Here is a 14,776-nt window from a genome sequence, read left to right as displayed (position 1 = left end):
TTCTTGTTTGTCATCTGCAGTACCTGGGTGTTGATTTCTATGGTCTCAACTGCATATAGCAGAGCTTGAACAGAAATCTTTAGACATAATAAAGTATTTTACATAATTTTAATTTAAAATACAGAATCCTAGGTAAATTCAGTAATTAACTGTGATCAGAAATCTGCGCAAAGCAGGAGATACTTGCACATTGCAGAAGTAGTTCTGCCTGTCCAGGCACTGATGGCCATTTCTGTAAAATAGGCTTAGTAGCTATTGAAATTGTTCTCAGAATTTTTACTGAGTTCACATGTAAAAGCGGTATATTGGCCTGGCAGGCTGAAAGCTTTTTGTATCCTTTTGGGAAGATTCCAGTTATCTGAACAAAGCTGCAGAACTAGAGACCTGCCCAAAGTTTATGTATTTCAGTGAACTGCATCAAATAATGAATACCAGTTTTCTAATAATGTCACAGTATATTTAAGGACTAGCTTACAGGAACTGAAATATATGCATGGTCAATATATTTTAATCAACCACTTATACATATTTATTGAAGATTACATTTATAGTAAAATATGTGGAAAGAATTCTCAGGGTCAAACTTGCTAGAGGAGTTGGCAGATAAACACATTTTTAAAGTTCCCTATTTTTGTATTGTTTTCTTTCTGCATTAGTTTTCTTCACATTGGTATCTACATTTGTGCATCACTCATTTTGTGGCAGTCTTATGGGATGGGGAATTGGAAGAACGTTGAGTCTAAAATCCATTCTTAGTTTTATATCTATAAATGGATTTTTTTCTCACAGTTATGTTACAGTGACATAACTGTTGCTTTTGGTAGAGTTATATTGTACAACTGAGAGTGGACTGTGGATAACTGTGCTCACTTAACTGTATACCTGAAGGCAGAATTTGGCCAAATAGCTTTTAATGCAATGGACTTCATGAAACCTTTAGCTAGTTGTGGGCATTGGCCATTTGAGATTGTGGTGTGCAAGATCAACATGAATAAACTTCCTGTTAGGACCCAGCACATCATGCTACCACTATCTTTTTTCATTTCCAGGAATTCCACTCGCCAGACAGTACAGTGTTCAGTGTAAGTCCAGCCAGGGCACCACCCAGAGAGGTGCTGAGTGCTGTGCCCTGCTGGGACCTGATGTCAGACACCAGCCCCTTAACTTCAGAAGCGCCTCTTACTGAAAAACGCATGCTGCTGAGTTTCAGCCCCAGCGGCTGCGCCGGGAGCTGGGACATGTGGAGCCTACCAGCTGCCATTAAACAGGAGTTTGCAAGACAGAGCGTGGCAGTGCCCACAGGGGTTTGTAGTGAAAGTGGATTTTGTACCAGGTACTGTGTGCTTGAACAGTCATGAATAATGAACTTTGCTTGTTGCTATAAAGCCTCAGCTAGTAGGAAACCATAAGAGATTAATGCAAAAGTCAAAGTAACATATGCCCCCCATATGTAAAGGCAAGTCTTACTTTAAATTAAATATTGTTATCTTTTGATGGTTTTGATGCTTTTATTATAAATGGTTTAACGTTATGTTGTACGATTTTTATAACGTATGGGCTGCTATTTTTTTACATGCATAAAAAGTTTATATTCAAGATTACGGTCTTTTTTAATTTGTGGGTAACAATTTAAGAGTTCAAGGACAGTGTGAAATAATAAAATACAAAATACAATACAAAAATTTAGGTTTTGTTTCTAAAAGGCAAAATATATTTTACTAAGAATAATAAGAGGATAAATAGGAAAAGCAAAAAAGGGATTAACCTATTTTGAGACTACAAGGAAAGATTTCCAAGTTTTAAAGCTTGAAAGATCCAAACATGCATCCTACATACAAGCAAATGCATCCAGCTAGTTAAAAATAACAGTCCAGTGACTTGTCAGATGCCCAGATTCAGTTCTCAGACCTGATACCTGAATCTATTCATGCTTATGCTGGTATGAACAAGAAACAGTCTGCTGAAATTAGAGAACCTACATTTAGTAGTATTTATTACCAGCCATATGATCTTTCTTTTGCTTGAAGTGCTTGGTATCATTCAAACCCTCATATAGTTCCTCTGCAGAATCTAAGAGGTGTCATTGTGGATAGTAAAGATGCTCACACAGACTTCAGATTAAAAGAAATTTTAATGGGAAGAACTAGGAAAGGATGCCTTATAATTCTGAGACAGGCAGAGAGGATCTCATGTTCCTAATCACATTTTTGGACTATTTGTATTTTTAAAATCACCATGAGATGAAGTTTTTTAGAAATAGCAAATAAATTTGCCCAAGAAAAAAAATAATTTGTGCTTATGCATGAAGACATTTTATGTAGCTAATGAGTAGAACTAAATTAATTCATTTACATTTTGAAAATTTATGTAGTGATGATCCATAACATTAACATTTGAAAGGGTGATAGCATTATGGATCATTCCAGGGGAGCAGTCAGTTTCAGATTTATGTATTAGTTAAAAATATCTTTCTTGTGTATCAGAGAAGTATGCGTGCAAATTCTTCTGGAAAATTTTAAAGATTTATGTTGAAAATTTGGGCCTACAATCTCATGTTTTTAATTTAATATAAATCTCTGCTGGCTAGGGCTCTCATCTTGCAAACACACATGCTCAGTTTAACTCATGAGTAGTCTCTATGAAGCGATTTCTTCTCTAATGTTGTTTTTTGTGCTATTTCCACCTGTTCTTCTGTTTAAGTATAATTCTCGGTGGAGATATGTACTTGCCTAAAACTCTGGAATTGGAACTTGATCATAAAGAATCTTACAGATGCTAGTTTTGAATGTTTTTAATTGTCCAGGGTAATAACATGTAAAGATTTAATCCAAAACATGCATAATCAAATATGCCTGCTTCTTTTTAGAGCTATAGCACTGACTTATCAAGAACATCTTGGCGTGACGTACCTAACACTTACAGAAGATCCTAGTCCTCGTATAATTATCCACAATAGGTGCTCTGTTCCATTGCTTGTAAAAGAGAACTTCAAAGGTGGGTAGTATGCAGTAATTAGAAACAGTGCACTGTTGTAGTCTAAATTATTTTACTGTATCTCCAACACAAAGTTGAGTTCAGTATGTGTTTTGGTTACAAGAACTCGATACCTTCATAAAAGCCTATCTCAAAGTGAGAGACTCTGGAAGATATTGAAGCCTGGAAGCTATTGGAGCTAATCGTGAGGTCAGGAGTGTGAACTTATATATGGTTCCAGGCTTTTGGGTCTCCCTGGTTCCAGCTGTCAAGGTGAATTGGCTGTAGGAAACTAGTAGGCAGTGGAGTTTTGTTGACAACAATTCAATCCCATGGAACATTTAAATCTCCTTAGATTTGTAAATGTAGCACAAAAAATATTCCCAAAATTCCAGTTACGGTATGTTAATGTAATGATCAGTGGAACATTATTCATGTAAATCTTAATGACATAAAAAGAGAAGGGAAAAAAACATGAACACGTGAAATTCTAAGCAATAGAAAAGTAATGTTTTTATTTATTAGTAATATTTCAGGCTGAAACTTCCTAGTCTGTATAAGTATAGGTGAGTTTTGGTTTAATACAGCTTTTAGAAAGCCCTGTTCTTATACATTTTATAAAATTTCAGATACACCAAAGTTTGAAGTTTATTGTAGAAAGATTCCAGCTGAATGTTCGGTTCATCATGAACTTTACCATCAAGTCTCCACCTATCCAGATTGCAAAACAAGAGATTTGTTACCCAGCATTCTTCTGAAAGTGATCTCGTCCGACACATTAGTAAATGAATGGAGTGATTTTGTGGACATCAACAATCAAGGAACACAAGTAAATCGTTACAAACTATTTCCTAGTTCACAGCATAAATGGTTGTCTTCCTGACCTGCACAGTATATTGTTCCTATACAAAAAGCATATCCTTTCTGTTGGTTTTAAGTCTGGGAGTTTTCCTTCCTAAGTCCCTTCCCATGGAAGTTTTAAAATACAGATTACATTCTTCATTGCATGGTTTAAAAAATAGCTAGATCAAAAATACAGGCTTTCTAGCTCCAAATTTTTTCACTTGCTTTCAACCAACCTGGCAAGGCCAAGGCATACCCTGAAAAAATCAGTCCTGAAAATTTCTGGCCCCTGTAAGCGAAGAATCCCACAGGATCCAGGAAAATCCTTCTATTTGGTAATTTAATTATCACAGGATTTTTATATTTATATCTTGTAGAAATCATCTCTGTCTTTCTCCCTCTGTGTCTTCACAGAAGCTACGCAGGTCTTTCTAAAACAAAACAAAAAGCCCCTTTTCTTTCCTTCTGTTATTTTTCTCATGTTTTGAGGTAAATGAAAACTTCCTTGACTGGAGTAATTCTTTTTGATGGGAATTTTTTCCATCTTTGAAGTCATTAGTTTACATGGAATCAACATAAACTGCTTGGCTCTTTGAAAGAAATACTAGTTTCAGATGTTTTCCCTGGGGACCAATCACAAAATGCTCTTGATTATTGAGTGTTATGTTATATAGCAAGTAGTTCGGTTTGATTCAGCAAGCCAGTCAAGCAATGCAAGGTTTCAAATTTCAGTCATTAATGTTATGCCAGACCAGGGTTCTTTATAAGTATCTGGCTCCTAGAAGGAATTAGATGCTAAGACAACATTTGGGGATCATTGTCTACTTGAAGAACTCTACAAATAAAAAGGGTAGCCTTCTGTTATTGAAGTTTCAGGGTTTACATGTAGAGAATTTCACCAGGATTTCTCAGTCAGGCTTTGACTTAGAAAACTATAAATATAAGTACAAAAGGAATATGCTAATAGCTTCACATACCACTCAGTTCAGATTGTGAAATAACTGGGATTTAGAGGATCTTAAGTAATTTATACTCTTTCTACCTAGTCACAGATAGGTGGTTCTTATTCTATTAGAAAAAAAAAATTATTAATTTACTAAAATTAAGGTATTTATCTTTATCATCAGGATCATTTGATATTGGATTTAAAATGACCAATTTTTTCAGTAAGGGTTTTTTAGAATAATGACAGTGTACTGAAAATTATATAAATGTTATGTTTTCTCTAATTCCATCATGCAGGATTGCAAATCTTTCAGATAAGCAAAGGATTAAAATTGACATATCAAAATTAGACATTCTTTTGAAGAATAAGACATTACTTGGTGAACAAAATTTAATTATCTGTGTAAGGTTATTATAAATAGGGTAACAAGAATCAGTTTAAGTGCTGATCCGTTTAAACTTCCAAGTGCTTTTTCTTCTGGTGACTTGTTAACAGCAGGAAAGATTCTTCAAGATAAAAAACTGTTTATTTTACCTGTGCTAGCCGTTATCTTTGTGTTATTCTTGAGTTTGCATTCCTTTAAATTATAGCTTCTGTCATTACAGTCTAGTAAACAGTTGTATTGATAGTAGTCCCTCAAGAAAACAGAAGCCAACTTGCTGTAACAAGGACTGCTGGGAGTTTTCCAAACCTAAAAAGACCTTAATCTTTCATATTCTGGATAAACACAAAAATTGCATGGAAATAGTACACAGAATTAAGCTTCAGAAACAATACATTATTTCTTTAAGTAGAATATTTACTCCTAGGGACAACTTGTTTAGAATGAAAGTTTGCACATCTGTAAGCAAGACACAAACCTGTTACCAAGTTCCCATTTCATGCGGTTTTAGATGTTTTATGCTTTCAAATAGACTTTTGTCATTTCTTTGTGGCAGCACCTTTCTTGTGAAGGTGTTCTTACAAAACCAGTTCAGATGACTTAAAAATGCATTCAGTGTTGAGTTGTTAAGGAAGTCCGCATGAATCCAAAATGTTACTTGTTTTTTAGTCTTCATGTGGTTTGCATCATGCTATCAGCTATTCATCTAACCAGCTCTGAGCTAGGGGATGGCAACATCATGTTAATTTAGGGTTTGTTTTCCAGAGGAGAAGGTGGGATTTTGCAGAGCTCCAGGAATATGCCTTTCTCCTTAATCCAAAATCATAAATTAAAATTTCCTATTTATTCTTTTTTCATATAACCTCCCTCCTCCCCAGCACATCTTGCTTGTTTCTGGAAATGTTGTTTCTTACTCAGTTATATTCTGTATTCAGTTAAAGAATGAGATACAAATTTCATCTTGCTGTACAATTGAAATACTTCAAGCATCAGAGCCGTTATTTTCTGAAGTATTGAAATCTGTTTCTGTTTTTCCTGAAACAGTATCATGAGTCGAGTAAAAGATCTCAGCCAGAAGGCATTAATAGGATTAATTCAAATTATGACATTAAAAGTAGTAATTTCAGTAGCATTCCATATGTTTCTAACTCTTTCCGCTAGATTGTGTTCTTAACTGGCTTTGGCTATGTTTATGTGGACATCACCCATCAGTGTGGAACAATAGTTATAACCTTGGCCCCAGAAGGAAGAGTGGGACCCATCCAGATCAACTTCAACAGGTATATGAAGCACATAAAAGATGATAAAAAGCATTGCCAAACAGTGCTGAGAGGTCGGTCAGCTTTCTAAGTGTTAACTCACTTACAAACTTTAGTTTAACTGTTTGTTTTGTTTAATACTGCTGCATGCTCTGTGGCATATGTTTAGACCATATGTTATGCTTTGTATATCACAGTTAAAAAAGGACAATCTAACATCAAAAGTCATGTCACTTTAGGGTAAACACTAGATGTCTGATACAAAAATAAGTCCTGAGTTGTTCATTAAAAAAGGACATTTTCCATCGTAATTATTTTTGAGTGTGTTCATCAGTTTTAAAAGTATTTAGCCAGGTCCTGCCGTATGTAATCATACAAACTCCCACTAAAATTGGTAAGAAGCTTGATGTGCAAAGGCTGTAGAAATAGTCTTACAGTTAGTAATGAACTGTACTTGATTATAGCACTCTTCTTTAGAAGACTTCCCCATTTCCATAACACACCACAACCTGGTCCTCAGCTCCATTCAAGTGCAATCATAACACTATTTCCAAGATGCAGAATGCCTGGCCTCCAGCAATGCTGTTACAATTAGAGTGGAATTTGTTGTACTGGTTTTATTTGCACTGTAATTATGTATTAATCCCTGAGAAACTGCTCGTCAGCAGTGCATAGTAGTGCATAATAGTTTAACTTGCTGGTTAAACTTGGCAATGGGCAGTTAACATGGGAGGGGGGATAGGCCCTCAATGCCAGCAGTATAAAAATGCTGTGGTGACTTCATTGGAAGACACTTGCTGCATGTGATGTAAAATGAAATCCATCATAGTAACCTTCAGTAGCACTTCCCAGAAAATACTGTAACAGCTGAGGCTGTACATGATTTATCAGGAAATTGTATTTGTTGTCTGCTTTAATATCGCTCTGTTGCAAATCTAATAGGGAATTACTGTGTATATAGACATTCCTGTCCAAACTATCCTGCTGATTGATACAAAAGAAAGAGAAACCTGGTATAGACATGTAATATCCCATCTCTTAGAAGACACCCTGAGTGGTACCCACTGTGGTGATTAAGTCTGCCAGATCCCATTAGCATTAACAGGACTTGCACAATGAGTTTCCCGTGTATTATAGAAACATCTCTCGTGATGGCTCTGCAAAAGCAAGATGCCAGGTGAACTCAAAACACATGATGTAACAGAACTTCTTTTCCCTCCTCTCTAGAAGTCAAGAGCAGACCTTGTCACTGAAAATGTTCATCAGTCAGTTAAGTCTTGCTGCATTTGATGATATTACAAACCACAAAGTGTCCTCTGAACTTCTGCGTCTCACAGCAGACAACGTTTTCCTCCATGTGGCCCCAGCCACCAGTTGCCTGAGACCCCTGTCACAGGAGTTCCAGCAGGATGCCATGGAAGGCCTCCCACAATTTCATAGTCTCCAAGTGTATTGTGAAGATTTGCAACTGGACAATCAGTTGTACAGCAAATCCAATTTCCATTTTGCAGTCCTGCTGTGCCAAGGAGAGAAAAATGAGACCATGCAGTGGTCCAGAGTGAATAACCTCGTTGTTTGTAACAAAGATTTGGAAAGCTATAAGGAAAACTGCTTTATAAAACTCTGCATTGCTTTTTCTGAGGAAGATAATTTCATGTTTCACGTGAATGACCTCAGTTTTGAGCTCAAACCAGCTAGGCTGTATGTGGAAGACACCTTTGTTTACTACATTAAAACTCTGTTTGATACATATCTTCCAGAAAACAAAACCACTTGTCAATCCATGAATACTTCAGATACTACCCTGCTACTGCCTGAACAAGTGAGAGAGCATGCAAGAGCTTTAGTCAAGCCAGTGAAGTTACGGAAATTAACAATACAGCCTGTTAATCTCCTTGTCAGTATTCATGCTTCACTGAAACTGTATATAGCCTCAGATCACACCCCTCTCTCCTTCTCTGTATTTGAGCGAGGACCCATCTTCACCACTGCCAGGCAACTTATCCATGCCTTGGCCATGCACTATGCTGCTGGAGCACTTTTCAGAGCAGGTCAGTATTTTTCCTTAACATGTAACATTTTTATTAGGTACCAGGATTCTGCGATAGTCTCTCAAGCTAAATAACCTAGATGTTAGCCATACAATTATTGTTTTCTTCAGACACTGTTTGATAATGATATTTTCAGACACCTTTCATGTCCTGCCATATGACAGAAGGGAAATAAAATGGCTGAGCAGACACCCGTGAAGATTTGTAAAGTTGTGCTAAACATTAGCCAGCCGCCTGAAGGCTTTATGAAACCCTGAACACAGCATAAAAATGTATTCTAGCTGGCTTAGGTTTTGTCATTTTGTATTATAGCACTAGTCAGAATCAACCCACATTCCACACATAAACTCCCCAAAACTATGTTTAATCAAATTATTCAGCATGTTACTCTGCATTCAGAAGTAAATTATAGCCCTGAATGTTGTTTTGTTGTTAAAACTCCTTTTGGCTGCAGTTTATGATTAGGAATCTGTCTTTCTTCATACAGCCTTCATGCTAAACTAGCACACAGATGTTTGCTGTCCTTTGATCCAAGAACTATGAAGTTTGCTGTTACTAACTTTTTGCCATATAGGATTAATAGTGAGCAATTAGTCTCCTAGGTTAGCAGGTACATTCTGTTTCCCATAAATACTAATTTAGAAACCCTGAAATTTGGTCTCTGATGTGTCTTAGTGTGGAATGGAATTTGTACCTGAGACAGGGGGAGGCTCCTCCAAGATCACCCACAAGTAATGTACTCCACACTGAACCATGGGATTTATGTTCCTGCAATACTAATGGTCAGATTTTCTGAAATCCTGATGCTTCCATTTGTATTGCAAGCACAGCTGCAACCTGATTTCTGTGCACAGTTTCCAGACTTGTACACATGCATTTCAGGTATTTATAAATGGAAATAGTGAGATGCTGATCTGGTCTTTCACTATGTGCATACCTGAGTTGCATAGCTGATTATGGCAATTGTGTACACAATTGTGCACCAGAACATTGTGCACCAGTTCATTATTTTCTTGCATTATTTTGCTTGCAAAATTTGCAGGTTTTTCTTTTTACTGCTTGTTTGGATTTGTTTTACAGTCAAATCCCATAGTACCAAAGGAGAGATCTAATTTCTTGCTAATTGAGAGTGAAACTGTGGCCAAATATGGTCCACAGTGTGAATGCTTCTCCCTACAACTGGCTAGGAGTGGTGATACAAGTGGTGATGGACCGCAGCAGGAAATTGGGGTTATTCTGGCTTTTCATCCACAGCATCCCACGTGAGGCACATATGCTAGGATTCCTGAGCCTGGTCTTGGTCTTTCCTCCTGTGCTACCCTGGCAGTGTGCAGCTGTGCACAGGCCATCCCTTGCTCTGGGCTCATGATATAGCTGAAATCAAGCAGTTTAAATATTTAAGAAATAAGGTTTGCTTCAGTGGAACTTCTCTTCAGGAAAATACATAAGCATATACTTAGTCACTATTTAAATCCCACTCCAAGCACTAAAACTAAAATGTATTTTTTGAAAGGGGTTGCCATGATTAAAATGGTGAATTGTATTGGTTAATGTGTGCTTGGGCAAAGGAGATGCTTTATTTTGAAGAGTTTGTGACACTTGTCAAAAGGCTGATTTGTTTCAACAAATTTTAAAAGGATTAAAAAAAAAAAAACAAGCAAAAAGCTTTATATAGTCTGCAAACCGTGAGTCCTTTCCTCACCATTGGGTGAGTTACACTTCTGGATTGGTCTCTTGTGGAAGAGGACCTCGGTATCCTGGATTTTAACTACATTAATCTACAAAACAATGGTTTGTTTGACCCCTTTCTGCTCACCACTGTCCTATGCATAAATCGTAGCATCTGCACAAACGGCATTCCCATACAGCTATGCCTTATGCTCCAAGCGGAATGTAGCCTCATTTTGACCTTAACTGTGTGCAAGACCATTGCTGCCCTGTGGGAGGGGGCAGGATTTGCCCCAGAGCCTGCTAAAGGGGTTGTGTCAGGCTGCCCACATATTGAGCAGCCAGAATCTGTGTCTCATAAGTATTACTGGAGAGCTCTGCTCAGATATGCTGATTAGCATTGCTTGTCTCACATTAGCAAAGCTTTCAATGGAAATCTCCCATCCTTTTCTAATTAAGATGGCTTCTATTTAAAAGTTAATAAAATTCTATTTTAAAATATTACTGGTATCAGCCAGATCTAACACTATAGTTGCCTATAAAGAAAATGCAGTGGCTCTCTGCTGATACAGTCATAATTATTTCATATTAGTGGATATAATTACTAAGCATACTTTGGAAAATGGTAACCTGACATGATACTGTATTTCTGCAAAATAAAATGCAGCACAAATCTTGTGAATTGAGGGGTTATTCCTGATTCATCATTCTCCTATTCCCGATTTACTCCCACGCCTTCCTCCTTGGGTTGGGTGGTCCATGCCGGCAGTGAGGAGCCGTTAGTGTTGCTCTGAGCATTGGCCAAGGAGGGTCACCCTTGCTGCAGTTTGATCATTCCTTCCATGCACTCTCCAAGGGTGAGCATGTTCCTTTCAGAGCTTCCCAAAACTGACAGCCCACAGGCCAGGGCCAGACAGAAACACCCCATCCCCAGGATACCAGGTAACCCCTCATCTTTGTGTTTAACTGTTTTCATTCCTGGTTTTAATCTGGTTTTCATTCATGAACACACTCGCTGGCCAAACAGGTGAGTGGAGTTGGGGTCTCCCATGTCCTGGCCTGGCAGTGCCCGCTGGGGTGCTGCAGGGCAGCAAGGCACAAAGACACAGTGTCCTGCAGCCCCTTTCCATCACATCACCACCTCAGGGCAAGGAATGCCAATAATATTTATGAAGAAAAAAAAAAGGCTGTGAGGGATTATTGCAATGTTATTGATCAGAAAAAGCAGAAAGAGCATTTCTTCCATCTGCACACGCCTCCCTGCCCCTCCAGCTTTTCATCACTTCATACAGTGGCAAGGATAATTTATTAAAAATACTGCAGCAAGGGAGTCGCAGGCCCAGCCTGGAGTGCTGGCTTCCCCTGGTTCCCAGCAGGGAAGGACTGCCAGGGGGGATGCTCCTTTCCAGGGCAGGCACCATGGGGCCACAGCGCTCATTGCTGCTCTGCTCGTCACATTGCCAGTAGTGCTTGTTTTTTGTTTTCATAGTCCATCCCACTCTCTCCCTTATGTCCACTGTGGTTCCCATTTTCTTATACTACATATACTGGAGTTCTCAACCTGCCAGGGCTGAAATGTGGGACAGATTCAACAAGAATAATAGATTTTCCGGGAGCTTAGAATGATAGTATGAGATTAATTCATTTCATATGAGTAACATTTTCTCTTCTGTTCAGTTTCATGATTCAGCCTTCCACAGGAGTGACTGGGAGGGGTTAAGAGAAAACAAGAAAAGCATCTGGATAGCAGGAGTTTGCAGTGATGAGATGGGAATGAGGAGGGCAGCGCAGATCAAGGGCCCTCGGTGGGAGAGCAGGAGGCCAGTCTGTCCATCTTTCAGTCTTCTGGCCCTGTCATACCTTGTCACGTTCTGACAGTACCAGTTGAAACGCATGGTACCAGGGCTCAGAGACCAGGCAGTTCCCATTTAACGTTTATTGCTGTTTCTGAATCGCTCTCTCTGGGCTGCCAAAAAAAAAGTTATGCAGCACTATTTCCCTAATAAATCTGCTGCCAGCCAGCCTGAGAAAGACAAGACCTGCAAACAGCTTTCCAGCAACAGATTGTTGCGCGTTCGGCCATCCAGCAAGCTGCTGGCAACCCTGCGTTTATATAGGAAACCAGATCTGCAGATACCTCTCCTGGGATATGCATAGGGAATACTCCCCTATGAGTAACCTAATCAGCATGTAGATGTCATTGCTGTTTACACAACTGTACTGAGCAGAAGACATTTGTCTGGCTTTCACTGCACTCTGAAAGAAAATGATCAGCTTAGAAGGGTTGGGGTGGATTTAAAATAACTTCTTAAGCACTTGTCAAAAATCTGCATCCCCTTTCCTAACACTCCATCAAGCAATTGACCTGCACACTCCTGTAAAGCAGTACATTGTATCAGTGTAAACTCTCTGTCACAGTTCTATCACATAAGGATGTAAAATCACAATGCTGCCTTATAGTGTCTAAAACCGACCCAACAATCTGAAATTGCAGTCCTGTTCCTCCGTATCTGTGAGGCTTTAGCATCCACCTCCCTAGCACACTTTTAGCAGAAATACGGGAAGCTCCTGAAAGGAAGTCATTCTAAAGCTATTTGTGAGTTTGCCAAAAGGATTTCTTTGATTTACGAAGTATGAAAGATTGCCATTTCTGAATTCATAGTGGATGAGTTATTTCCTGTGTTTTGCTCAAAGGAAGTTCATAATGCGATGAATTCTAGTGTGAAAAAGATAATTAAGGAATAACCTTTTCACAACTGCTGCTTCTGCAGTTTTTGCAGTCGTAACATGTGTCTTGTTCCTCCACACAGGCTGGGTTGTCGGGTCATTGGAAATTCTTGGAAGCCCAGCTAGTCTGGTGAGAAGCATAGGGAATGGCATAGCCGATTTCTTTAGGCTCCCCTATGAAGGGCTGACCAGAGGCCCAGGAGCATTTGTCAGTGGAGTTTCCAGAGGAACAACATCATTTGTAAAACACATTTCCAAAGGTAGAGCTTTCACTTTGTTGCTCCAACTACTGCTTTGTTGTCATGTGTTGTTAAAGGATGTGTTAAAGTTTTAAACAATATTGCTTGCAGCTTTGTTTGGCTTGCTGGGCTGCAGCGAAATGCTGGGAGGGTAACAAAGCTCGCATATAACATCTTATGTATTAAACAGATCACCGCTTAACTACAGTGCATAAGAATGTTTCAGAAACTTCAGAATTTTAAACCTCCCAGTGGGAAATGGAGATTGGCTCAGCCAGTATTTCGTGTGATAACTGCAGAAATATTAAAGGTGTTCTGTACTTCTGCTAACCATCAGAAATTCTACACTCTGTCGCCTCATCATATTTATTATTTTTCTTAAAAAAAAAAAAAAAAGTAGATACAGTTGTCATAGCTGTGTAAGTAGGTGGATAGGGTTTGACAGCAGGGCTGGTTTGGCCTGAGAACAGAAGCAGCTTTTGTTTTGCGAAGTCTGTATAAACAGTGCCATCGCGTGGCTTCGGCCGCCCGGGAGAGACCGCGGCACAGCACTCCCAGCCCCTCGCTCCTGCTCCGGGCTCCCTCAGGAGACATCCTCCCGGGCTCCTTCTGTAAATATTTGTTTACCTTTCCATCACCCCCTGCTCCATTTAGGTTAACCTTACAGAAGTTTGGGAACTGGGGAAGGATGTTCGGATGAGTTACAGTTCCACGGGCCAGGCAAACCTGGTGCAGGCTAATGTAAAAGGCGTGACGTGGACCATAGAAGCAGTGTGGTGATGCTTAACAAATAGTAAAGCATGTTACACATGGGCGACTTTTCAATTGACTTGCTGTTCTGCTCGTAAGCTCGGTATTGCAGTGAGGCATAGAACGTCTCCATGTTTTAAATTAAAGCATTTTGATCCAGACCCAAATATATATCTCCATGTATTTAGGTACACTGACGTCAATTACCAATCTGGCAACAAGTCTTGCTCGGAATATGGATAGGCTGTCACTGGATGAGGAGCATTACAACAGACAAGAAGAATGGAGAAGGCAGCTTCCAGAGAGCCTGGGAGAAGGACTGAGACAGGGTCTCTCTCGTTTAGGCATTAGCCTTCTAGGTAATGTACTACTAAATATCAAGTTGAGTGATAATACTGATTTCTGATTTGCTCACCAGCCTTTTCTATGTGAGTTATAATTGTAAATTCTGTTTGTTTTGGTGTTTTCTTGTGAAATAGCCTCACAGCATGTATAAGATATTGTTTCTTTTTATCAGGGTTTAGTGACTTCGTGTATGTTTTTTGCTGATAAAATAATTGCAGATATAGAACAAGTTTGCACTCTCTTTGTGAAATAGCATTTTCATTGGTACATGATGTATATCTGAGAAGAAAAGAATAATTCTGCATTGGACAGGGTGACTTGTAACTAAGTCAGCACAAAGACGTCATCACACTCATGTTTACTTTCCAGTGAGTTTTAGGAATGCCTTCTGAACCTGCTTGTTTTTGCTGTACTGTAGGTATCGGGGATTCTTGGTTTTGTTTGAAAACCACTTGAACTTAGTGCAGATGTTAAGTAAGCTTTGATGAGGAGTTCTGCTTTTACAAAGAGACCCAGATCATCCTGATTCAGTGTAATTGTATTCGTCAAGCAGCCAAGTGGTTTGGTTAGAAGTGAAGATTACTCTCGCCGTT

At 38.9% G+C, this 14,776-nt stretch overlaps 1 protein-coding gene across 2 annotated transcripts in view; it reads left to right on the top strand.

Moving 5' to 3' along the window:
- The window catches only part of VPS13B (vacuolar protein sorting 13 homolog B), a 482,028-nt gene that overhangs the window by 448,119 nt on the left and 19,133 nt on the right, over window positions 1–14,776 (top strand). For both annotated transcript variants that reach the window (XM_074898647.1, XM_074898646.1), the window contains exons 52-58: window positions 1,050–1,333; window positions 2,867–2,994; window positions 3,603–3,802; window positions 6,306–6,424; window positions 7,631–8,454; window positions 12,933–13,109; window positions 14,027–14,197. In XM_074898647.1, the coding sequence (XP_074754748.1) occupies window positions 1,050–1,333; window positions 2,867–2,994; window positions 3,603–3,802; window positions 6,306–6,424; window positions 7,631–8,454; window positions 12,933–13,109; window positions 14,027–14,197 (1,903 nt within the window). The remainder of the gene's footprint in view (window positions 1–1,049; window positions 1,334–2,866; window positions 2,995–3,602; window positions 3,803–6,305; window positions 6,425–7,630; window positions 8,455–12,932; window positions 13,110–14,026; window positions 14,198–14,776) is intronic.

This window comes from Athene noctua, chromosome 2 (genome assembly GCF_965140245.1).
Source record: "Athene noctua chromosome 2, bAthNoc1.hap1.1, whole genome shotgun sequence".
NCBI lineage: Eukaryota > Metazoa > Chordata > Aves > Strigiformes > Strigidae > Athene > Athene noctua.
The sequence above is the reverse complement of the archived record's forward strand: the minus strand, read 5'-3'. Positions and strand labels throughout refer to the sequence as shown.